This window comes from Sphaerodactylus townsendi, linkage group LG09 (genome assembly GCF_021028975.2).
Source record: "Sphaerodactylus townsendi isolate TG3544 linkage group LG09, MPM_Stown_v2.3, whole genome shotgun sequence".
Taxonomy (NCBI): domain Eukaryota; kingdom Metazoa; phylum Chordata; class Lepidosauria; order Squamata; family Sphaerodactylidae; genus Sphaerodactylus; species Sphaerodactylus townsendi.
This window is the reverse complement of record NC_059433.1, coordinates 74440848-74466334: the sequence shown is the minus strand read 5'-3', so window position 1 is coordinate 74466334 and position 25487 is coordinate 74440848. Positions and strand designations below refer to the sequence as shown.

The 25487-nt window shown below is 46.0% G+C and overlaps 1 protein-coding gene across 2 annotated transcripts in view; it reads left to right on the top strand.

The window, feature by feature from the left end:
• The window catches only part of NSMCE2 (NSE2 (MMS21) homolog, SMC5-SMC6 complex SUMO ligase), a 295740-nt gene that overhangs the window by 100028 nt on the left and 170225 nt on the right, over positions 1-25487 (top strand). For both annotated transcript variants that reach the window (XM_048507511.1, XM_048507510.1), the window contains exon 4: positions 5609-5762. In XM_048507511.1, the coding sequence (XP_048363468.1) occupies positions 5609-5762 (154 nt within the window). The remainder of the gene's footprint in view (positions 1-5608; positions 5763-25487) is intronic.

The window sequence follows — 25487 nt, the reverse complement described above, 5'->3', positions numbered from 1 at the left end:
AGATCGGCTCTCCATATGCAGGGGACCTGTCCACTCATGTGATTTCTCCCTCAGCAGTCTGAAATGGCACAATCCTAGAAGGACTTTATCTCACATTTCTGAGCACTGGCTCAGTTATGACTCTATCTTATTGTAATTTGAAGCCATAGTTCTGTCACAATGAGATATCAGGAACACCTTTGTGTTCTTTATCTTCCTAACATTATTTCAGTTATTAGAAAGCAGCTGACAGATACCCTTTCATCTTCCGTTGTAAAGTTTATGAGATGGATTGACTTAATCAAGGAAGCCACAGCCCAGAGTGCAAGACATGAGCAAGGCTGTTGACAATAGGACGTTTTGGAGTCATTAATTGATAGCATTGTTATCAGTTCGAAGCAAATTGATGGCATCTCTCTCTCTCTCTCTCTTTCACACACACGCACGCACGCACGCACGCACACACACACACACACACACCCAGGTTTAAGATAGCAAGTTATTTCAGTTTTTCCTGCGTTGATTTTTTTTTTACCTTCCAGTCATTCTTATTATAAAACTGCAAATTCATGTTGTCCTTGCCTTAATTTCTCCATTCCCTCTTCCTTGTGCCCAAGGTTCTCGAAACAATTTTTTTTGCACAGTAATTCTGTAAAGGGGGGAGGTATCCAGATCTCCCATGAATTTGTTCTGTATACATGTACCTTATATTTGGAAGTTTGTTCAAGAAGTTAGTGGAATGCATCTTTCCCACAAGCAGTCTGTTCTTTGCTCCCTAAAACCTCTCTGAGAAATGGGAGGCCCCACGAAGAAAATGCTGCATAGTAGGGGAATCAAGTACACTCACTTCTCCCCTTTCTTATGTTCTGCTGTGAGTTTATCAGAAGGGAGAAAAACTGGCGCTTTTACTTGAGTTCCCCTACTTGATGCAGCTCCCAGTATTATGGTGAATTTTCTTTGCAAGGCTCTCCTGAACTTCAGGCAGGAGTTTTGAGGCAAATAGCAGGGCCAGTACTTGCTCCAAAAAGATTCCACTATCTTTCTTGCCAACAACAATACTTGGCATTTATGGACAGCATCTTTTTTAGTATTCCAACTGCTTCATACATATTTTCCCCCAGTATGCTATCCTCCCATAAGAACCTATCCAGTTGCTATGGTCATCTTCTGCGGTCCTGCTTTGGATGCCTCTGCCATCTGAGTATAGACTGGCAATAATCTGAAAACATGTTTCATCTGTCATGGCACCTCCATTGTGGACTTCCCTCCCCAGGGAGATTTATTTGTCCCCCTCTTTGAGAAACAGCGTGGTGTAGTGGGTAAGAGCAGTGGACTCTTATCTGGTGAACTGGATTTGTTTTCCCACTGCTCCACATGAAACCAGTTGGGTAACCTTGGACTAGTCACTGTTCTCTCAGAACTCTCTCAGCCCCAACTACTTCACAAGGTGTCTGTTGTGGGTAGAGGAAGGGAAAGGAGTTTGTAAGCTGTCTTTCTTCTTCTTCTTCTTCTTCTTCTTCTTCTTCTTCTTCTTCTTCTTCTTCTTCTTCTCCTCCTCCTCCTCCTCCTCCTCCTCCTCCTCCTCCTCCTGAGGATTGAAGACTTCTCTGTTCTTTGGAGTTCCCTCAGTGATCCTTATTAACTCTCTGTCCTGTTTACGTTAGGCCTGCCGCTCTTCCAGAACTTCCAGGAGATCTCCCAGAATTACAGCTGGTCTCCAGACTACTGAGATCAGCTTCACTTTAGAACACAGCTGCTTTGGAGAGTGGACTGAATACTATTATACCCCACTGAGAGTCCTTCCCTTACTCTGTAGCCTCTCCAAGTTCCACCCTGAAAACTTCCAGGATTTTTTTTTAGGTAGACTCACTAAAAAAGACAGCAGCAGTAGGAGAAGTTGAAGGCATTAGGAAAAGGGGAAGACCCAACATGAGACAGATTGGCTCAATCAAGGAAGCCGTGGCCTTCTTCTACTTAATGATAGGCCGTTTTGAAGGTCATTCATTCATAGAGTCACCATAAGTAGGCAGAGACTTGGCCTTGCATAAAACAGACTCAGAAGCATGTATTTTATTTTTGTTTGTTTATTTTGTAGACATAGACAAGCCTTTATTGGCATATCAAATTACAATAAAACAATTGTCCATAAAAGACAGATAAATACAACAAACATTCAGTCTTCTCAATAGTGTGGTCCAAATGAACTCATCAAAAGTGCCATTCCCATACACCTCTCCACAGACCAGACTGAAGACCCACCAACAGAACCCAGGCATCACAACAACATACAGTATCAACACTCCACTATAAAACACAGAGTTTGTTGGGGTGGCACCAAACACAGAACAAGGGATGGGGTGTTTGTTTATTTAATGCTTTCGCCGTTTGCAGCCATGGGGACCCTCAACAGGGTGGACAAGCGGCATAAAAGTGTTTTAAATAAATGAAGCCCAGTCAGGTAGCTCAGTATTGTCATTCCTCTGCTACAGTTGAGGCAGAGATGTCTGAGGCCATCTAGTAAATTTAAGGGGGGGGGAGGGAAGAGGAGGACTGAAACTGGGACTTTCTGTCTCAGACCTTTGAAAGCGAGAAAGGTCCGCTGAGATGTTTGTCTAAGACACCTCCTCCTCCCCCAGGATAGATCTTGCTCTATGAGCTGCCTCTGCGGCAAAGTTATGATAATTAAGATCCTCCAAGCCTTTCATTGTGGTGCTATATTTCTACATAGCCATTAACGAACTTGCTCGTAGGCTTATGAAAGAAATTCAGGAGGCTGCAGTTTTTCTTGACCCTCCACCCCCACATTTCCTGCTGTTCGCGGTGCTCCAGTTCCTTGCGCACGAACTAGAGACTGTGCAGACGCTTGCTATTACACCTAGCACTTCTTTTACTGCTGGGGTATAATCCCTTTGGAATGACCAGTATCTGGCATGTAGGAGCAAGGAGGCATTTATCAACCTTCCCTTTGCCCTGATTTGACATGGGGTAATAGCTACCTGGACTGCTGCATCTGGAAACGTTCCTCATTATAGAAATTGTTTGGTGCTGTTATTGTTTCAAGGGTATGGGTTAGAAATTATTGGCTTTAGAAGAGAAGAGGAGGAGTCTGGATTTATATCTCCCCTTTCTGTCCTGTAAGGAGGCTCAAACGGGCTTACAATCTCCTTTCCCTTCTGCCCCGACAACAAACATCTTGTGAGGTGGGTGGGGCTGAGAGAGCTCCGATGAACTGTGACTAGCCCAAGGTCACCCAGCTGGCATGTGTTGGCGTGCACAAGCTAATCTGGTTCACCAGTTAAGCCTCCACAGCTCAAGCGGCAGAGTGGGGAATCAAACCCGGTTCTGCAGATTAGAGTACACCTGCTCTTAACCACTACACCATGCTGGCTCTAAGAGAGGATGTCGGGGTGTGTGGGTGCAGGAGCTGTGGTCACCCACAAAACTCCTTGCATCTGAAACTGGGGCAGAGCTGGGAACTTGCAAGAGCGTCTCTCTGGGATTAAGCTTTCAGGAATGGCATCCAAGTTAACATCATTAAAGAAATCTGGATTGATTAATTGCATCGATTAGTGTTGGGTAATTAATGGGATGATTTGCATGATGGTAAATAATGGACGTTTGTGATAAGGGAACAGTGGGGTCCATCCCCCCACCCCCACCCCCAAGACTGTGCTTCAAAGAAGCCTAAAATTCCTCAAAAGCTCCTCGAATAAAAACATTAGTATTGCCAGATAAAATTTCCAGAAAACCTTGTACGTTACTGCCAGTATGGGACCATGCCACGGTGTTCTATTTATTTATTTATTTATTTATTTATTTATTTATTTATTTATTTATTTATTTATTTATTTATTTATTTATTTATATTTATTACTTAGACTTTTATACCACCCCATCCCCGAAGGGCTCTAGGACATTCTGTCTAGGACATGCTGTCTCATCCCTGAGGTGGTCTTGAAATCCCTGAGGGTTACATCAACTGGGTTCTCTAGAATATTTATTTCTGTGATGCATGGAGTTTCCATGGCATGTGCTCCTCAGTTCCTTAGTAGAGAATCTTATTTGGAAAAGGGTTTCTTGAATATCTAAATTTGGAAAGTGCTTCACAGTGTTCAGAGTGGGCCACATGGGTGAACACATGGCAACATGTTCTGGATGCATCTATGCAATCTACATTTTCATTGTGCTGTGTGAATTTGCCTTTGCTTAATATTTCCTCCAGAATGTAGCTGTGTTGCAGTAGCTCGGCCAGATTCGATTCCAGTAGTCCCTTAGAGGTGAACAAGATTTTGGGGGATCCCACTTTCAAGAATCCAAGGGAGCTTTAATGAGGAAGCCTTGATTCTTGAAAGCTCAAACCCGTTGGCTTCTACGGTGCTGCTGGGCTCAACTCTACCCAGTATGTGCCGTTTATGTATTTGCCAGATATTTATATCCTCATTTATTGGACTCATGGGGACAAAGTGACTTGCACAAGACTGAATTCAAACAGTGAGAACAGCAACAGTTAGATCATGATAGCAGAAGGCTTGATAAAAATTTGTTCAGTGCATTTGTAACAGGCTGTCATATAGTTGTGGTCCAGAATCTCTCAGTAAGAAAACAGAGCTTTTAGACCCAGACTTAAAAACAGTTGAGAAAGAGAGAGAGTGTTCATGCACGTTGAATAATTCACTTTCAATCCGCCTTCAGTGCATTTTGCAACTGGATTTTACTGTGTGAAACAGCAAACTCCACTTGCAAGCAATTGCTGAAGGGCTTTGGATGGTTATTGCTCAGAGTGGTGGGGAGCCACCACTGAAAAAGCCCTGCCCATGTGCCAGCTACTCACCTTTGGTGTGGGGAGAAAATGGTGAAATGGTGACTAAGGAACAATGAGGCTTTAATCATGACATTAGATGGTTGGAAAATTAAGACTGAAGGTACCATTTTCAGGGAGATATACAACTTTTTAAAAAAAATCAGGTTCCATAACAGCAGATAGGACAACTCTTTCCAACTGCAGGGTAACCCAGTTGAAATTTCCTCCCATATACCCAGGGTTTACCAAAACACGGTACAGTTCTTTTGGGGCAGTGGGGATGCTTTTGTGATTCTGTCGTGCCTGTCAAGTGTAGCATCACTGTTGGAAGGGAGGAAGGATTTCCTGATGGGGAAGGATTTTCATTGCAAAAGAGAAGTGGAGAATGGTGGAATGATGCCACACTGGGCCAGAGCAGTAGATGCCTTTAGCATGTGCCCAGTTTGAGAGTTACTTACTGTGGAAATTTTCCACTCTGCTCTCTACTTTGATAGCCTTAAAATATGCACCCTTCTGCAGTGCTAAGTGTTAACATCTTGAACTACTACTTTGCAATGTTATAAAATTTTTACTGTTGCCTCTCAAGATGCTGTGTTCTGCTCAGGAGCAAATAACGTCAAAGTTCAGTAATGCAGTTTTTAATGACAACTGCAGACTGTGTAAATAACCATTTCTAACCACTTTTCCATGTTAGAATTTAATAGCAGGTGGAGGTGGTTGGCAGAATTTGAATTTTACTGTTTCATCTTCCTCTCCCCCATGGGCTAAGGTGGATGTTGTTGGCCCCTGTTGAGTGAGAGCATTGTGTTTGTTTTGTTTTGGTAACAGATAAAGCGAGAGAAACCAGAAACAGTACCACATTTGAAAGATTTAGTCCAAGAGAAGTTTATGACTCTGGAGGAAACAAACAATGACCTTCAACTGAAGAGAAATGAGAAATTCGTCCATTTTAAGGAGCAGCTGAAGCAAATGAAAATACAGTGTAAGTCTGTGCTTTATTACTGGGCTCGGAAAATTTGGAAGCAAGATGGGCTGCAAACAGGTCATCCTTTCTCACATACCTGCATTTCTTCCCCTCTACCCACTGATCTAAATGAACAAAGCTTTATCCTAGACTCCCCAGGAGGTATGATTGACAGCTTCGGGTGGAGCATTTCCTGGAGATTTGGGGGCGGAACCTGGGAAGGGTGGGGTTTAGGGAGGGGTGGAGAGAGGAGGGGCCTCCACAGGGTACATTGGCATAGAGTCCAACTTCCAAAATACTGATCTCTGTCCTATGCAACCCAGCTATAATTCCAGACAATCTCCAGACCCCACCTGGAAGTTGGCAGCCCAACTTGGAAGATAGGACCACCTCTCTGACTCTTTTTCTCTCTGCACACACCCCATGTCGCTTTTGCAAGATGGGTTTAGGCGAAGCAGGGTATTGCCCAAGTACAACATTGTCTGTGGGAGCCCCAGCCAAATTTTATTGACTTTTCTCTTCCACTTCATTTGCTTAACCTTTGTGCTATAAAGATTTGTTTGAATGAGATGGCATGCTTGAACATATTCTATAGAAGTCCAATTTATTTATTTTTTTGTTTTAAATTCTCTAGTGAATTGTTTAAAACATAAAGGACCCCTGGTGGACTGTCTTTCATGTGCTAAACAATGCACTAGCGAATTAAAGCAAACAGAGAGGGACTTCTGTGGATTATATTGGAGCATAGCAGAAGCATACAAGCATTCATTTAGCATTTCTCTCCCAGGACTGGCTTGGAGCAATTAAATGCACAGTAAGTTACAAGCTGTGATTTCTTCTTTTTTTTTCCCCCTGGAGTCTCTCTCTTTCTCTCTCTCACGGTGCTGGTCTTATTTGCATACATATATAATGTGAATCTTGCTTCATATCCCCTTTTTATGTTTGAAGGCTGTGTGTGCATGTGTTTCTTATATATATATATACATATGCCATATTCTCTATTTGATAGGATCTTTTAAAAAAGGATTAGGTAAGCTGTTTTCATTTTGTCACTCTAACAAATTGTGTGCGGTTTCACAACCCAGGATGTGTTGCAACCCTAAAGAGACCTTTGCTTTAATCATGACACTAGATGGTTGGAAAATGCTTACAGTGTCTGTTCCCAGGTTTGCAGCTCGCGTTCGTGAACCATGTAACACTTTGACATATTAAAATCACTCTGACTTTCAAATTTGAGGTCCCCGCCCTGAGGAAAAGGTCAGCTGGATACTGGACCCACAGTGGCACTCAACAAGAGGGGATGATGGGCATGTTGTTACTCTCCCAGAGACCAAGAGCTGGTGGAGGTGACACAGGAGGATGGGCCCCCTACCCATTTGTGCTGCTGCCACCTGCACAAGGCCTCTGGAGCCCTACAGAAGTGTCAATGGAGGCTGTGCCCCGTCCCCACTTGTGCTGTGGCCAGTGTGTTTTCCTGAGGTGGCAATATCCTTTAGGCTTGCAAAGTCCTATTAAAACAGGGGTGGCCAACCTATGGTGCTCCAGATGTTCATGGACTACAATTCCCATTAGCCCCAATTAGCCATGACTGCAAGGTTCCAAGCCCTACAACAAAGGCAACTGTTTTCTAGATGAGTGGTCCCTGCAGACAGAACGCCAGTGCTGCCTGGAATTTTCGGAAGCGACTCATGTTCCATTCAGGTAGGGGAAAGCCAGAACTGGCTCCTTGGTTTGGAGAAGAAGGAAATGGATGCTGGGAAAAAACATCAACAGATATAATGATGCTGATGGACGTGATGTCACACACCACTGCTTTATATTTTAAATGGCCCAGGGTGAGGGTTCCCGAAGGACTGCCCACTCTCATGACAACCTGCCCACCAGTAGAGATTAATACTTAATATCTTGTCCAGTGTACTCTTCCCCTCAAGGAGAAGTGGGTGGCAATCAGAGGCGGGGCTTTTTTAGTGGTGGCACCTCATCTGTGGAATAACTTCCTTGCGGAGATTGTCCCAGATCCTAGTCTAGGAAGATGGTTTGTTTGCTTTTATCAGTTTGCTTTTATCAGTTTTTATGAGTCGGATGTTTGCTTTTATCAGTTTTTATGAGTTGGATAATGTGTTTTGGTTGTTGTTGTCATCGTTCAATATTTCATCAGATCTTTTAATGATTTTTTGACTAGTGATAGATTTTTGTGTGCTGAATTCGTTTTAATGGTCCATGCTGCTAGTCTGCTTTTATACATTCTGCTGTTATAATATTGTGGGGTTTTTTAGTCAGGCTCAGCTCTTGGACAATCCATATTGACTGTATAGTCTCAAAAAAGCATTCCCTGATCTTCGATTTTATAGTAGGAGAAGAGGCTGTCTGATCCCTCCACCTGTAGAAATTTATGAAATGAAATCACTTCACCAACCTCTATAAGGAGCACCAATTTTGGTCTTTGGCAACCTCCGATCTTTAAACATTTCTCAACACAGCATTTGTGCACTGGCTGCTAGCTGCTCCGCCATCAGCACCTTCATCTATGGTTAGAGTAGAATTATCTCTAACCTCAATAACAGACCTAGTTTATGAAGCAATCAGTTACTGGCTGAAGATCGTCTTCTGTACATTCCCTGGACTTTTGACCTTGGCGTAAGGAGAGATGAAGGATTTCTCCTAGCACAGTTCCGTGTAGAGACTGGTGGCTAGTCTACTTGACTACAGGAGGACTCTGTGCAGCCGTACTACCCATAAAACAAAGCACTCAAAATGATGTAGGTCCTATAAGCAATCCAGATGGGAAGGGGGAATGCTGCAGCATACAGGGTCAGCCCGGTGAAGGTGGTGCTGTACCTCCTCCAAAGGGGCTTTGGGCGGTGCAGAAAGGAGGGACTTTTAAAACTATCCTGCTGCCTGAATTACTCCAGTGGTAGCGAACCTTTGGCACTCCAGATGTTATGGACTACAATTCCCATCAGCCCCTGCCAGCATGGCCAAATTAGGGTCAGCTGCTGGCAGGGAGACTGTTAATAAGAGAATTGTAACAACACCAACATTATCTGGAGTGCCATAAGGTTACTCCTGCAAACTTCTGTAAAACACTAGACTTATGCCACACTTTCAGTGGCATAAGCCTGCAGTCACCGGCTAGAATGGCAGTAGCAGCTCCACCCCCAGGAATGCCCCTGGTGCACCCCCTCCTTTTGCTGTTTTCTGCTTGGATGGAATCTTTGCTCTCCCCACCAACGTAAGTGCCCCTTACATTGGCAAGAGGGTAGGGGACGGGGGGGCGCTGGCGCAGGCCTTTGCCACTCCCAAAAGCTGATTCACCCCCACATCTGGCTTGGGCCATAAGGACCTGCAAGTACATAAGGACCATCACCAGGTCACAATTGGATATTTTACCGCTTGCAGTTTTAATGGGATACCATATAGGAAAAGAGTCTGGTTCTGCTGAGGATATAAATATCCCAGTTCATTTTCCAACGTTCAAGATGTGAGATTGAATGTCATAGATTTTTGTGGACTGTGATAACTCGCATCCCAGGAAACTCAGATCAGGAGAAATGAGTTGTATTACTGACAGAAAGGGACAAATTCATAACTTACCAAATGACAAGAAGCGGGTATGTGTGCTGACCACAGAATGTCTGACCTGTGACTTCTTCACTCCAGGTCATTTGTAATCTTTTATTTGTCTTTGGGCTATATAGTTTCTTCCCTATTATTAGATATTAGATGCATATTTTCCTGTTGAATTTGTATTTTAATGCTCTCTGTGAAATGTCTATTTTTTCCCCCAAAAAATACTATTTTAAAATTTTATTTTGGTGAATTTGTACCTTATTCTATACTGTTGCCATGTCTTTTTTTTGCTAAAGACATTGACTGATTGTTAAGTTTTGTTGTTTTATTTTAAGTGTAATTTTACTACTTGAAATGTTTTGGCTAATTAACCACCTGGCAGAGATGCAGCATACAAATAAGTAGTGATAAATGTCAAGTATGGCAATTAGGTATATATACTGAGCTACGTGGAGTGCAGTATGTATTACTATTTCATTGTGTAGCACATTGACTTGCAAATTTTTTTACAGTCTTCAGCGCAAATTATGCTGCCTGGTTTGAAATCAGGGGATCCTATGTGCATGTTGCTGCATCTTGACATCATAGTTCTTGCATACAACCTCAAGGAGAGGCTGTGGCTCAGTGGAAGAGCCTACTCAGCACGAAGAAGGTCCCAAGTTCAAGCCCCACCATCTCCAGTTAAAACCGATCACGTAGTAGGCGATGTGAAAGACACTGCTGCTGTCAGTCAGGTGAAAGACACCTGAGGCACTGCTGCTGCCAGTCAGAGTGGGCAATACTGACATTGTGATCTGATCCAATATAATGCTGTATGTTGTATAGCTGTTAAAAAAAGTGAGGCTGTCTCTGTTTAAAGGCAAGGACTCGACCAAGGTCACCTGAGATTCTCTGTAGCAGACGCTTGAAATACCAAGAGCCTATCAGATCTGATTGAAATTGCTTGCTTCAGTGGGTTTTAGCAGTACAGAAAGTGTGAATTGTGACAGTCTGGGATTTGGGAGGGCCAAGTTCCTCAGGGCGGGGTGATATAGCAATATGCTAGACAGCAAGAGGATTCCATCAGGTGAAAGACAGGTGAGGCTCATGTGCTGGACCTTGCAGAGGGACCACAGACAAAGGAGGTCACAAAAAAGCCCTGGCACCAGCAGCGGAGCTGTGGAATTAAGAGCAAGAGATAATTTCAACAGTGGCACAGAATTTCATCAGGTTGAAAACTAAAAAGCTGTACCTGCTTTTTATTTCCACTTTTGCACAACTCTGAAAGGTGCAGGAGACTCTCTTTATGCTGGGCTGCCCCAAGTTCCTGGATGCTCCATTCCAGCCACAGCTAGAGGCAAATGTAGCCTGTTATTTGGAACATGGAACCTTGCTTTTTACCCATGATGCAATGCCACATTTGGTTCCTTTTCTGTACAGTTTGCTTCAAAAACCCACTTAGCCTCTTGTATTCTGGAAGTGCTGCTGGCACTTAGCCAAGATGGACAACTGCAAGTCGCTGACCTCAAGCTGGTATAATTTTTGTCCTCTGCGCAGGGCTAAATTGCTGCTGCCCAGCCATTATGTTGCAATTCCTAATTTCCAGGTGTCGGTATCTCCTGAAGCCAAAAGCTGTAATAGCTGAAGCTTGACTTGTTTCCCACCCTGCCATTGCATGAAGGAGACACACACACCCAGAGCCTACCATAAAGTTTTGGTCGTGTGACTGGGCCTTCTTAAGCACTTGAATTATTGGGATTCCTTCATGAATTAACATAGTCGTGGTTGGCCTTTAATTGCATATTATGACGTTCACTGTTGTGGCTCTGAAACTTCATCACGCTGTTGAACTCAGAAGTAATTCTGGCCATTCCAAAAGGAGGGCCAGTTGGAGGGCAGTGATTTTGGGGGCCTGTGGTATAGAGTACACTAGTTTGGCCAGCCCCACCGACAGCCTGCAGGTTGTAATGGTTGGAGTGTCAGACTAGGTCACCCAGCAGGAATGTAGGAGTGGGGAAACAAATCTGCTTTGCCAGATAAGAGTCCTCCGCTCATGTGGACGAGTGGGGAATCATACCCAGATTAGAATCCACCTGCTCGTAACCACTACACCACGCTGGCATATCCAAGTCTCCTCTCCTGCATTTTATCCTCACAGCAGGTTTTTTTTGGTAGTTTAGATTAAGAAGAAGAGGAAGAAGAGGAAGAGTTTGGATTTATACCCCACCTTTCTCTCCTCTAAGGAGACTCAAGGTGGCTTGCAAGGTCCTTTCCCTTCCTCTCCCCACAACAGACACCTTGTGAGGTGGGTGGGGCTGAGAGAGTTTCGAAGAACTGTGACTAGCCCAAGGTCGTGCAACAGGAATGTAGGAGTTCGGAAACACATCTGGTTCACCAGATAAGCCTCTGCCACTCAGGTGGAGGAATGGGGAATCAAACCCGGTTCTCCAGATTAGAATCCATCTGCTCGGAACCACTACACCACGCTGGCTCTCACCTTTTGCATTCAATCATGTTCTGTAACACTGAGCTAAGGTTCAAGCATCTTTATTCTAAACAAAGTCTCCAAAAGTCTTATGCTCAAAGTCGGTGTGGTGGGGGAATTCTCTGTGTACGTGTGTATGCACTCGTGCTGTCAAGCTGACTCATGGCAACCTCATAGGGTTTGCAAGGCAAGAGACATTCAGAGGTCGTTTGCCATTGCCCACCTCTGCATGGAGAGTTCTGAGACAACTGTGACTGATCCAAGGAGCAGGGAATCAGTGTGCACTCATACACGTATCTGCCTGTGCACATTTTGAAGTGGATAAAGTGTGGACTTGCAAGTGCAAAACCCTGTGTGTGAACTGATGGCTGTCCAAAGCTTTTAGCATTTTTCTCCAAATTTGTTTCTGAAACTAGGAGCGAGCTAGGCCTGAAGAAAAGTACCAAAAGCGTCAGAACAAAGTGGAGAGGAATAAAGGATGGGGACAGTGTTTAGATCCCTTCACCTATATACTCCTCTTCTTTTTTAAAAAAAAATGTAGACTCTCTCCCATTTGTGAATGGATGGACATGTGGTGAAATAGGTAGTAATTCCCTCCTCCTCCAGAAATGTATAGCTCGGTCTGGGGAAGAGTACTCCCAGGGGAGTGACCTGTTATTATTATCTTGCAAACATATATCCTGCACTCTCGCTCCTTTCACCAAATGGCTCACAGTCTGTTGCCTTGATTTGCCGTTTAAGGCACCCTATGTCTCGGAAAGTTGGGAAGATTCAACCAGACATTGGTATGGGAAAAGATCGTTTCAGGTCACGCTATCAGTTTTGACAGTCTCGTAGCAACCAAGTCTCTGCGAGGAAGGCAGTAACTCCCCCTTTGTGATGAAACTTCTCTGCCATAACTGCCGGTGGAAAATCTTAAACACCTTCTTTTATAAATAGTGGGAAGGCAGAGTTGAAATTAGGACATTTTGCAAGGAGAGAGACGGAGCACAGATGGCGATCTCGGTCCCCTTTTTTTTAACGTACTGATTTATAGTTTTAATCACTTGCTTGAGTGTAAGTTGTCGGGGATGCCAACACCTTCAGCAGGTGATGGGATTTTACAAAATGCTCGCATAGGTAGATCTGGGATAGCTGTTGAAGGAACCGCCCCCTGGGGGAGCCAAAAAAAGAAGACCGGAACAATAACAAAGGAACTTCAGCGGAGGGCTCTCTTACAAAGTTGCTGAATTAGTGTCAAGCTTCCAGATGCAGTCTTATTAGTAAAGACAATGGTTTCCTGTCACATGGCTGATGGTGTCATTAACTGGGAACCCTGTTGCAAATTGTGCTTGTTACTATGCAACTGAGTTTTGCATAGAAATGTTACAGGCTGCCACTTGTGCCTTTCCCGACTTCACTTTTTAATTGTTTCACTGTGCCATTTTATATACAATCTTCCATCTGAGGATGCCCTATGCCTCTGAACTTCAGTTTGGGAAAGCTGCCAGAGATCAGTCTTTTAATCAGCCTCCACTTTTGCTGCAACAACAGGAATCAGCCTCCACCTTTTGCTGCAACAATTTAACATGGCTGTGCCCTCTGGAATCTGTAATTATACTTTGTATCTGTAGCGCTGCAGTTTTCAGGCTACTTCAGATATGCCGCTCGCACCCTTACACCTGTAATACTCACCTTGTTGTCCTCAAGTTGCCAATTAGGGGCAGCATAGGGTTACCGACCTCCAGGTAGAGCCTGAAGATCTCACAGAATGACAGCTGATCTCCAGATGACATAGAATCAAAGAGTTGGAAGAGACCACCAGGGCCATCAAATCCAACCGCCTGCAATGCAGGATTACACAATCAAAGCACTCCCAACAGATGGCCATCCAGCCTCTCTTAAAAAACCTCCAAAGAAGGAGACTCCACCACACTCCCAGGTAGTCCATTCCACTGTCCAACGCCCTGACTGTCAGGAAGTTTTTCCTGATGTTTAGAAGAAGAAGAAGAAGAGTTTGGATTTATATCCCCCCTTTCTCTCCTATAGGAGACTCAAAGGGGCTTACAATCTCCTTGCCCTTCCCCCCTCACAACAAACACTCTGTGAAGTGGGTGGGGCTGAGATAGCTCCAAGAAGCTGTGACTAGCCCAAGGTCACCCAGCTGGCGTGTGTGGGAGTGTACAGGCTAATCTGAGTTCCCCAGATAAGCCTCCACAGCTCAGGCAGCACAGTGGGGAATCAAACCCGGTTCCTCCAGATTAAATACACGAGCTCTTAACCTCCTACGCCACTGCTGTTTCTTTAGGTGGAATCTCTTTTCTTTCACCTTGAACCCATGACTCCTGGTCCTAGTCTCTGGAGCAGCAGAAAACAAGCTTGTTCCCTCACCAACATGACATCTCTTCAAATATCTCAACATGGTCAGTTCTGGAGGAAATGGCAGCTCTGGAAGGGGGACTCTATGGCAATATACCCCACTGGCTTCCCTCACCTTCCCAAACCCCACCTTCTGCAGACTCCACCTCCAAATCTCCAGGAATTGCCAAACTCTGAAGCAGCAGACCTAGATGGGTAGGAAGACTGGAAAAAGCAGGTTGCCTTTAATGGATTCACAGCAGAAGTGAGATCCAGACTGGGGACTCCCCATTTTGAAGGTTCTGCTGCTTCCCTGCAGTAGCTCTCAGGGACAGGACTGGTTCACAAGCCACAACACGCAGCAACACTACGCTTTTATGATGTAGCTAATTTTGCCTCTCAACACCCCAGTGAAGTTACGCTAGATAAGTAGTGTTGGTTCCACTTGACAGGTGATAAATTAGTCTGTCTGCCCGAAAATGCTAACCAGCAACTCATTGATAGGACAAGGACTTGCGTTTGAGGTGTTCCTAACTAAAGGGCGAGGTGTCTCTCTCTTTCTGATGTTTTTGAGTCCACCTTATTTTTCTCACTGTCATTGCTGACTTTTTACAGCAGGGGTGTCCAACTCTGGCGCTCCAGATGTTCGTGGACTACAATTCCCATCAGCCCCTGCTGGCACGGCCAATTGGCCATGCAAGGATGGGCTGATGGAAATTGTAGTCCATGAACATCTGAAGCACCAGAGTTGGACACTCCTGCTTTACAGCCTCTTGGTGCTGTTGTTGCACCATTTCATCCCATTTCTATGTCACCTGTATGCCCCTAAAACGTTGTACAGTGTGTACATTTTTAATGGGGGGGGAGGAGGAGAGAAGCCGGTGCAGCAATAAAGCTTCATGAGTTCATGAAACCAAAGTGTTTAGCTTTTAAAATTCAGTATTGCCTCTTCCCAACTTTTCTTTCCGTTTTGCTGAAAAAAGTAGGCTCCCTGCTTGCTGTTTGTGGTGGGAGTGCGGATTTGGCTGTAGTTTAGGAATGATATACATATATTTAAAGATATACATTACTATACCACTACATTGTGCAGCCTGGGAAATGTCATGGCAGCCTCTGTCTTGAGTGAGTGGATCTCTCTAAGAATCCCTCAGGGACTTTTTCTTTGCTTAGTTTTAGCCTTGAACCAGAAGAGTTGCCTACCTGGGACCTGCAGATCTCCCAAAATTACAGCTGATCTCCAGACTACAGAGATCTGATCCTCTGGCAAAAATGGCTGCTTTGAAGAGTGGACAGGAGGAGGAGTTTGGATTTATTCCCACCTTTCCCTCCTGTAAGGAGACTCAAGGTGGCTTGCAAGCTCCTTTCCCTTCCTCTCCCTACAACAGACACCTTGTGAAGTAGGTGGGGCTGTGAGAGTTCTGACTAGCCCAAGATCACCTTGCAGGAGTGCAGAAGCACATCTGGTTCCCCAGATAAGCCTCCGCCACTCAGGTGGAGGAGTGTGGAATCAAACCTGGTTCTCCAGATTAGAGTCCATCTGCTCTTAACCACTACACCATGCTATACCCCCTGAGGTCCCTCCCACCCCCAAACTACCAACTCATGGCCAACTTATGGTGATACTAACATTCCCTGTAAACCGTGTAGACATCACCATATCAGTGCCATGCAAACATAGCAGCCACCCAGCAGGGGGAGCTCTCCCAGGCAGCTCAGTTCCACTCAGTGGTAGGGAACTTCCACGCAGTTGTGGGGAATGTTATTAGAGGGACAAATGAGTGACACCTTATAGGGCTTTCAAGGAAAGAGAGAGACAAGGTGACTTGTCATTGCCTGCCTCTGCATAGCAACCCTGGACTTCCTTGGTGGTCTACAAGTAGTACTCTCCATTCATCTCCTCCAACTCTCCAAATTAGATCAAGTGATCAGCATCAGAGCTATCAAGATCCTGCAAGGTATCCCAATACCTTGCAGCCTCAGATCATCTGTGACAATTTCTCTTTGATGAGAACTTGACTCATTCCTCCAGGTACCCATCTCATGCTGGTCAATATGTTCCAGAAAAAGCTTTAAGGCAAAGGACACCCGTGCATAAGTAGGGCGTTGTTCTTTCTGAAAGGAGTGCTGCTTTGCCTGTCTGGGGAATGTGAAGTCTGGTGTCCTGAACCCCCACCCTCTGGGGGCTTGTTCTGAGTGTCAGAGCCCCCATAAGTGATCCAACAAAACTAGGCTGACCAGCCATCCCGCTTTTGGCGGGACCATCACGCCTTTAAACAATTTGTCCCGCGGGTTCTGCAAATTGTCTCGATTTTTGGGAGGCTGCTGCACTACCTTCTGGGGCGCAAGGCAGTGCGGCAGCCTCCCGTGCGCCCGGCCGCAGGATCGCATGGCCTTCTGGGGCTTGCCATTTGCCGCTCCGTCACAAGGCAAGCCCCAGAAGGCCGTGCGCTCCTGCGGCCGCGCGCACATGGGCATGCGGCCGCAGGAGCACACGGCCTTCTGGGGCTTGCCGTTTCCTGCCCTGTGACAGGGCGGCAAACGGCAAGCCCCAGAAGCCCGTGTGCCTCTGCGGCTGCGCCCGCGCGCGGCCACTTTCCCTGTCCCGGATCACAAAGGTGACCATCTGGTCACCTTAAACAAAACCGACTTCTATTGAGTCGGGCTATCGGTCCTTCACCATCAGCGTTGTCTGCTCTGACTGGGAGCAGCAATCCAGGATCCCAAGCAGAGATCTTTTGTATCACCTACCACTTAATAACTGGAGAATGGGGGGTTTGAACCTGGAACCTTCTGCATGCAAAACAGATGCTCTGTCACTGATCCCCAGCCTTTCTCCAGACGCTTCCTAAAAAGCGCTGTGAGATGAGATGGCCACATCTGCATAAGCAAGCTCTGGCTCACCAAAGCTCATGCTGGAATAAATGTCAACCTTTAAGGTGCCGCTGGACTTCTGTTTTCCAACGTTGAAGGCCATCTTCAACGTTACCTACTGCTGTTGCCCGTGGGTTACTGAACCTCTGGGAAGATCAGAGCCCTCAGGGGGGCCTTCTGAGTCCTCTGTTCCTCCCCCAAAGTCTGCAGTGTTCTTTTGCAAACTTGGAGGCTGAAATGGGAACTGGATGTGTTTCTTTCGGAACAATCACATTCTCTGGCGAGCACACAAAGGAAATGCATGTAGCTGGAATGCAGGGGCCCCCAACCCCTTGACTTGCAATGTTATGACTGAGTTACTTTATCATTGTTCGGAAGAGTGACTCTGGGATCCTTTTCAGCAGAGGCTAAGGCTGGCCCAGGGTTAGCAGTTGAGCAATCGGTGGCGACGGATCACTGTAGCGTTCAGCAACTTTTTTTTTTACCCCCTCCCGGCAGATCATCCTGTTCCCATATTTCCTGACTGTATAAGTAATTCATTTGTGCAACAGAAGTGGAGTTTCAAAACCATTACATCTTGTGACCAATGCTTGTGCTCACCAAAACTGTTGCATGCATTTGCAGATGAGTAATACCCATGTGAACAAATGCCAGAGGTTGCCTCTCTAGTTCTGGGAAAAAAAATAATTTGGAAGGTCTACACTAGGCAACTTTTTTTTTTCTCAGAAAGGGGATCGATACTCAGAAAGGGACGTGTGATTTTGTGCTGGTCTATACCAATCCTTCCCCGTGCATTCATTGCACACTTCCCCTTCTTGTTTATTCTTGAGTTGTTTTCAGAGCGATGGCTGCCATTAATTTCTGAGGTCTTCTAAAGCTCCATTCTCACATTCAAGGGAACCCCACTGCTTTTCATTTTGTTTTAAGTGGGTACAGTTGTGCATGAAATTGTAGCCTTAAACTGCATGGGTACAGTTGTGCATGGGATTGCAGCAGTGGTGGGATCCAAAATTTTTAGTAACAGGTTCCCATGGTGGTGGGGTTCAAACTGTGGTGTAGCGCCAGTGGGGCTGGGCTGGGCGGGGCACGACGGGGGCGTAGCCAGGCATTCCTGGGGTGGGGCATTCCTGGGCGGGGCTGTGGCAAGGACGCAGCCACTGCGCCGGTCCTTGGGCGGGAAACGAATGCACGCAGGTGCAGGCTGCCGCGCACACCAGTGCACCTCCTGCTAGACTGTTTCAAGTTCTGTGCGCTACTGCTGAGAGGAGGGGCGTAACTAAGGCAAAAACCACGTGGCAAAATCAGCAATTAGTAACCCCCTCTCGGCAAACACAAATAATTAGTAACCTACTCTCGGGAACCTGTGAGAACCTGCTGGATCCCACCTCTGGATTGCAGCCTTAAACTGCATGAAAAGATGTGGAATTCTTGTTACAACACAGAGTTATGTTTGAATATACCCCTCTCATCCCCTACGCCTCCTCCTGTGCATACTAATGTGGGGTTTCTTCCTGGCCCTTCTGTTGAAGCCCCACCCACACCTATAGGTACAATGTGTAGTTCTGACCTGCATGGGCTCCAGTGTGCTCCTGGAGTAGAGTCATCTCTCTGGGCTACATCATGGGAGGACAGAGATGCGAGAGAGAGTTGGTCCTTGGGAGCCAATATTGCCCCCAAGGGAAAAAGCGTGAAGCAGGAACGATCTGCATAGGCTTCAAACAGAGCATGCCTTGGGGTACTGTGTGGTTTCCGGGCTATATGGCCATGTTCTAGCAGCATACTCTCTAGCCGTACAGCCCAGAAAGCACACAGCACCCCAGTGATTCCAGCCATGAAAGCCTTCGACAATAGAGCATGCCTTGCTCTGCTGAAAAACAAAGGGAGCAAACTCTGGGCACCAGTCACAACTGCACCAGCTGTTACCAGAGAGATGATTGGAGGGAACTCATGAGAAGGCTTTTCCATCTACTCCCACCAATGTTGTAGAAGTCCTCGTCCCAGGAGATAAGACTGGCACTGTCCTCTCCGGCCTTCTAGTGGCATTTGAAAACATAACCATTTCAGAGAGTCTTGGAAAAGTAGTTGACTGTTTATTCCCCTAAGGCAGAGGTGTCCAACTCTGGGGCTTCAGATGTTCATGGACTACAATTCCCCTCAGCCCTTGCTGGCATGGCCAATTGTAGTCCATGAACATCTGAAGCCCCGGAGTTGGACACCCCTGCCCTAAGATTTTGAGGCTGTTGGATTTTTAGTGTTGTTTCAACAGATTCCACTGATTATTGGTGACTATTGTTCTGTGTTTTCCATTCATTGCTTTCCACCTTGTGTGAGTCTGTGTGTTTCAGATTTTCTGAAAGAAAGGTGGAATGCAAATGCAGTGAATAAGTAGTGATTTAAATGCATGGCCTTCTGGTGTTCTGGAAAATTTTCAGGTTCAAAACCTGGAATGGCAGAGTGGTAGATGTCGATTCCTTGCCCCAAGTTTGAGCAACCCAAGCAATGCAGAGGAGAAGGAAAACCCTGCATCTCTCTGCCTTTCTTAATGTGTGTCTAGACTTGTAAACAGAAGTCACACAGCAATCTTCTTCCCACAGTCAACAAGCAGCCCAATAAGTAATGGCACCATGATTACTTTATCACACTCTAGGGCTGCAAATAATAATTACAGCAACTTAAGCCTCATGAATGAAAGCTTTGCATTAAAATGCAAAGCAAGAAAGTATCTCTCAAATAGGCAGCCATAATCCTTCGTAATTGTTTGGCAATCCAGTGCGGCTGCCGGGATTTATCTACATAATTATCCTTCAGGTTTTCTCTTAACACCCACCTCTACACTGGTGGTTTATTGTTGTACTGAAGATACAAGATCTGCTGCTTCCCCTTCCAAAATCCCTTAGCACTGTGAACAAAGTGGAAATCTGCATGATTTATTTTGCACGTTTCCCCAATGGGTGGATTAGAATCCTCACTTTCCTGATATGCCCCCCTTTTATGCCCCTTTCCAGGCTGTTCTCTCCCCCTTTTATGCCCCCTTCCAGGCTGTTCTCTCTCTCTCTCTCTCTCTCTCTCTCTCTCTCTCTCTCTCTCTCTCTCTCTCACACACACACACACACACACACACACACACACACACACACACACACACACACACACACACACACACACTTTAAAACTGCAAGTGGGCTTTGGACGATCCTTGCTGGATCAGACCAATTGTCCACCTAATGCAGCATCTTGATTCCAGTTGCAGCCTTGTGGGTTTTTCTGTGAGACCTACAAGCAGAAAACAAAAGATCCTCCATGCATCTTGATGCCCATCAGCTAGAACGCAGATGCATTATTGCCTCTGAACTCCGAGGTTCCATATAGCAACCATGGCTAACATCTGTTGGTAGACCTGTCTCCTGTGACCTTGACTAATCCCCTTTTTTGCCACCTCAGCCTAAACTAAAAGTAGTTTCGGAAGTGACCCTGAGGCATGCTACTGAATTGTCCAGACACATTTGGAATGTAAATGGGCTTACAGAAGCAAACGTGCATGTACATATATTTAAATCCATTTGTCTGTATTTGGAGCAATGCCAAACCTTACAAAGGGACATGGGGTTGCCACTGAAATTGGTAGCCCTTTGTGGCTGTCTGATATCATAAATAGGTTTTAAACACTGTTATGTTTATTCTCTGTTGTACGTCGCCCTGAGCCCTTCGGGGGAGGGCGACTAATAAATTGAAAGAATAAATACAATAAATAAGGCTGGCTATTGGCCCATCTAATTTAGTAACGTCTATGTCAAACAGGCAGTCATTTCCTTGGATCCCTCTGCCAGGATAAGTGCCCCAGGGTGGGCAAATGTGTTGGAGCAGCCATGCGCAGCCACACAGCACTCCCACAGGTGGATTCACCTCGCCACCTTCGGTTGGGGCATAGAGTGTGACCTAGTGTCGAACTAGGATCTGGGGGACCTGGGTTTGAATCCCTGCGCAGCCATGGAAACTCGCTTGCATGACCTTGGGCCAGTTGTATACTCTCAGTCTTCCCTACCTCGCAAGGTTATTGTGAGGATGAAACTGTGGAGAGGGGAATGATATAAGCTGATTTGGGAGGCAGAGCTGGGGTATAAACTACACACATAAAGGAGCAGCAGTGGCGTAGGAGGTTAAGAGCTCGTGTATCTAATCTGGAGGAACCGGGTTTGATTCCCAGCTCTGCCGCCTGAGCTGTGGAGGCTTATCTGGGGAATTCAGATTATCCTGTGCACTCCCACACACGCCAGCTGGGTGACCTTGGGCTAGTCACAGCTTCTTGGAGCTCTCTCAGCCCCACCCACATCACAGGGTGTTTGTTGTGAGGGGGGAAGGGCAAGGAGATTGTCAGCCCCTTTGAGTCTCCTGCAGGAGAGAAAGGGGGGGGGGATATAAATCCAAACTCTTCTTCTTCTTCTATACAAATAAACTACAGAGGACAAGGGAATAGAACTGGTTTTCTCTTGTTGGGCAGTTTCTCCCCAAGTAGGAGTGCTACCCCTCAAGCCTTTGTCTTTTTCTTCTTTGCGTGCTGTAGCTATTTAATTCCTGCCTTTCCTCCTGCCTTTCCTCCATAGAGAAGCTCAGAACGAAGGACTCCAGGAGCAGGGTGGAGGTTGTCTAATGCATTTTATTAGGACCAACCAAAACATTACAAAACAGAGGGGAAGATTTTGAGTTTCCCAGAATGCTTCACTCAACATGACTATACAGTGCAAAAAACCACAAATGCAGGGAGGGGCTTCAAGGAGTGACTGCTTGTAGGATCTTGGACCGGCACACGCAGCATATTGCAGATAAAAGGTTTATTTATCTTTCATTTTAAACATTTTAAAGCTGGTCTTCTATGCAACATGGGGTTCCCCAGGTGACAAGCGTTAAAGCAAACTTTAAATTGCACAATAAAAAACACATAGGCATAGAAACAGGAGGAATGGTCAGTCAGGGAAAATCAAACAAGCCAGAACAATATTTGCTTGCTGATGGAATACTAGGGTAGAAAGGGTCAGACAGATCTCCTTAGGGAAGGAAATCTATAGTTTTGGTACCATGACCAAATAGGCCCTTTCTGAGGTTGCCTATAATCTAGCTTTAGTTGGCAGGGGTACTGAAGAGGGCAGGGACACCAAAGATAACCAGAGTAGACAGGAAGGTTCATAGAAATTTAATAAATAGTTTAATAAATAATAGTGGAGAAGGCAGGTCCAGTAAGACACACTGGATCCAAGCAAGTGCAAGACTTGAAGGATCAAAACTAGCACCCTGAATGGCAGAGGCATAGCTCCAAGGGGACAGGGGGGCGGGTGTGCGATGCACCAGGCGCAATCTCCTGCCGGGGCATAGTGAGGGCATTCCAGGGAGGTGGCGAGGGCGGGACAGGGGTGTGACGGGGCGGAGGATGTACCAATGCACCAGGTTCTTTCCCCCCTTGCTCCGCCCCTGCTGAATGGTCTCAGTACTAAATGGGGAGCCAATGTAGCTGTACAAAGACTGGAGCGATGTATCCACTGACTATACGATCACTTCATCCAGAATTCAGATGCACCATCCTGCATTACTTACAGACTGCCAGGTGCAAACAGATTTCAGGGTGCCCCACATTCTCCTGTAACAGTGTGAGTGTGCGCGCCTGCATTCTCTCCAAGATTATAAATGTTGGCAGTTCATACTTAGAAGAGCTCCGATTCCGTGCATCCATTTCCCGAGCCTTTCACCTCACAACTTCTGCTTATGAAGCCAAGAATTGGCATCCGGCCCTCTTGTCTTCCATCTGCTTGCTCATTTAGCGGCAACGATGGCTGGCATACTGAAGATTCCTATGAGCTGTTTCGCATAATCAGATGAGACGGTGGGTATTTATTAAGCGATGAGCTCTTCTCCATTCGTGGGCTTGTTGTTCACCTAACAAGAATGGTATCTATGTGTTGGTTGCCTTTGACAGCAATTTTGGGTGACCCCATTGACATATGAGAACGGAGCTGATGTCTTGAGAAGTATAGTCATTTTTTGGTTCCACTGCCAGATTTGACCAGGCATAGTCCTAAGTTGGGATCTGCCTCTTCTGGGCTGGGAAATTCTTGGAAATTTGAGGAGGGGGCTCTCAGCTAGAACCCATTCTTTGCCATTGAACTTACCCTCTGAAGCTTTTTTAATTTCTCCATGGGAACTGATGATTTCTGTAGTCTGGAGATCAGTTTTAATTCTGGGAGAAATCCGTGACCTACCTGGATGTTGGCAATCCCTTGACTTCAGTTCACTTGGAAAGTTGTGACTCTGCTTAGGACTACAGTATAACAAGCCTGCCCAGGTGACCTTCTTGTCTTCAGCCAATTTTTTTTTTAAGAGAAGCACATCCATCTCCAAGACATTGATAAAGTTCATATTACTAACAGGAGTTGTAATGAGACCCTCTGATTTGGGGTGTTCACGTTTCTGAGTCTATAAGCACCTTTGGAATTCTGACACAGTGTGGGAGGTAACGCCACAAACCCATGTCCCCAGGTGTACGCCTTTTGGTCATGTGGGGGGTGCTGAACAGCCTCCCATGTGACCAAACGGTTTGCGCCTTTAGCCAGAGGCGAGGATCTGAGCTGGGCGTGTGACCTGCAGCTGGCTCCCAGTCCCTAGCAGCTCGCTACAGACCGTGGCACCCTGCTCAGCTCCCCACTTTCAGCCAGAGCCGCAAAGCTGAGCCGACCACTGGAGCTCCCAATCCTGCCTTCCCTGGCTGTGGAGGGAAAGACTGGGAGCCCCTGCAACTCTGGCAGCCGGCTCAGCTTCTCACTTCTGGCCAGAGGCGGAAATCTGAGCTGGCCGCCGGGGCTCCCAGTCCTGTCTTTCCCAGCTGGAGAGGGAAGGGCTGGGGGCCCCTGCAGCCCCAGCGGCTGGCCCAGCTTCTCAAAGGAGATGGGGGGGCTCTGATGGGCGGAGGTGGGGGGCACAGAGATGCAGGGGTGCCTGGAGCAAGTGTTGTCTCCGAGACCTGTTTCCCCCTCATACACCGCTGTCACAAGGTAGCTGCTGCAGGGGGCGAAGCCAATCATAAAATGGCTGCTGCAGGTTATCTTATGTCACAGAGTGACAATCCTTAAGCTGTGGTGACAGGTGCTGCCAAAATAACATTTTTTTAAAAAAATCCGCACAGTCATTCCAATATCCAATGACCAGTTGGTAACTTTGCTGGGCAAAAGCCCTGTCTGGTCCCACCTACTTAGTGGGCATCAAGACACACCGTGGCACTCATAGGAAACACGTTTGGGGAGTCCAACTCTGATTGATTGTAAGTAGCACATTAGTGAAAGCTGTGCTTTTAATTTTTTGGAGAAAGTAGTCAGGGTGTAGCTTTATTTCTGTGGCGCCCGGGAGGGCAGCCCCCCTCTCTATGCCACTGAAAGTAGAGGTCAGATGAGTAATTAAATCCAGTGTTTCAAAATCTATATTGTAAAAAAGAGGGGAAAGGAGCGTGTCTACATAATTTATTTGACCCAACTCCTGTGCTTATTGGTTGCGCACAGACACTGTAAACACTGCTGAAGAGCAACCATGGAAACTCTTGTTTTTCCTGCCACTGCTAAATTTACTCTGGGTTGAATATTAACACTGTGCCTGGCAATACTTTCAAAGCAAAAAATAGCTTTGGAGTGACTCACCGTGACTCACTTTACTGCTCGGCCTGCGATACTGCCTAGAGGTTGACATTGAACGAGTTGGCAACTGGTATTGCCGCAGATATTTTTTTTTCTAGGAACTCTGTACACATCTCATTCTTGCAAATCGTCTTGTGCAATAATATTAAAAGCAGCAAAGTGTTTGTTTTGCTTTCAAAGTCGAATGAATCAGAGAATGGCGAAACATGCATACTTCTCTCTCTCTCATTACTGCTGGAAAAGAAATCTTTCCCCACCCTGGTTCTGGGCAACGAGGGCTTTCAGAATTCTGCTCACGGCATTGGAAATGGGCTGTTTGCAGCATGTTTTTACACTTTGTAATGCTTTATCTGGTGTGTGTAAACTGTCGCTCTTAAACCGTTTGAATATCATGGGGTAGAGGACGGAATGCTCTTCAAAATTATTGCTAGTCTTTTATTATTTAAAAAAGGCCTAGCACACAGATGTCAAACCTGTGGCCCTCCAGATGTTATGGACTACAGTTCCCATCATCCCCTGCCAGCATGATGGGAACTGTAGTCCATAACATCTGGAGGGCCACAAGTTTGACACCTATGGCCTAGCATATCTGCAGCTTGAGAGACAGAGGTCACTGAAACTGGAAATTTCTATGGTTTAAGTGTGTGTTCGAGTGGGGAGAGAGGGCAGCAGTGGAGATTTACTGAATGACTGGCTGTGAAAGGGTTAATGCCGCCACCGGATTTAGGCTGCATTTACATATAGGGTAGCCAAGGTTGAAAGGTGAAAGTAGGGTGGATATTTTGAATAACTGGTGTAAGTTTCCCTTCTGATAGGATTTAACTGCAAGCT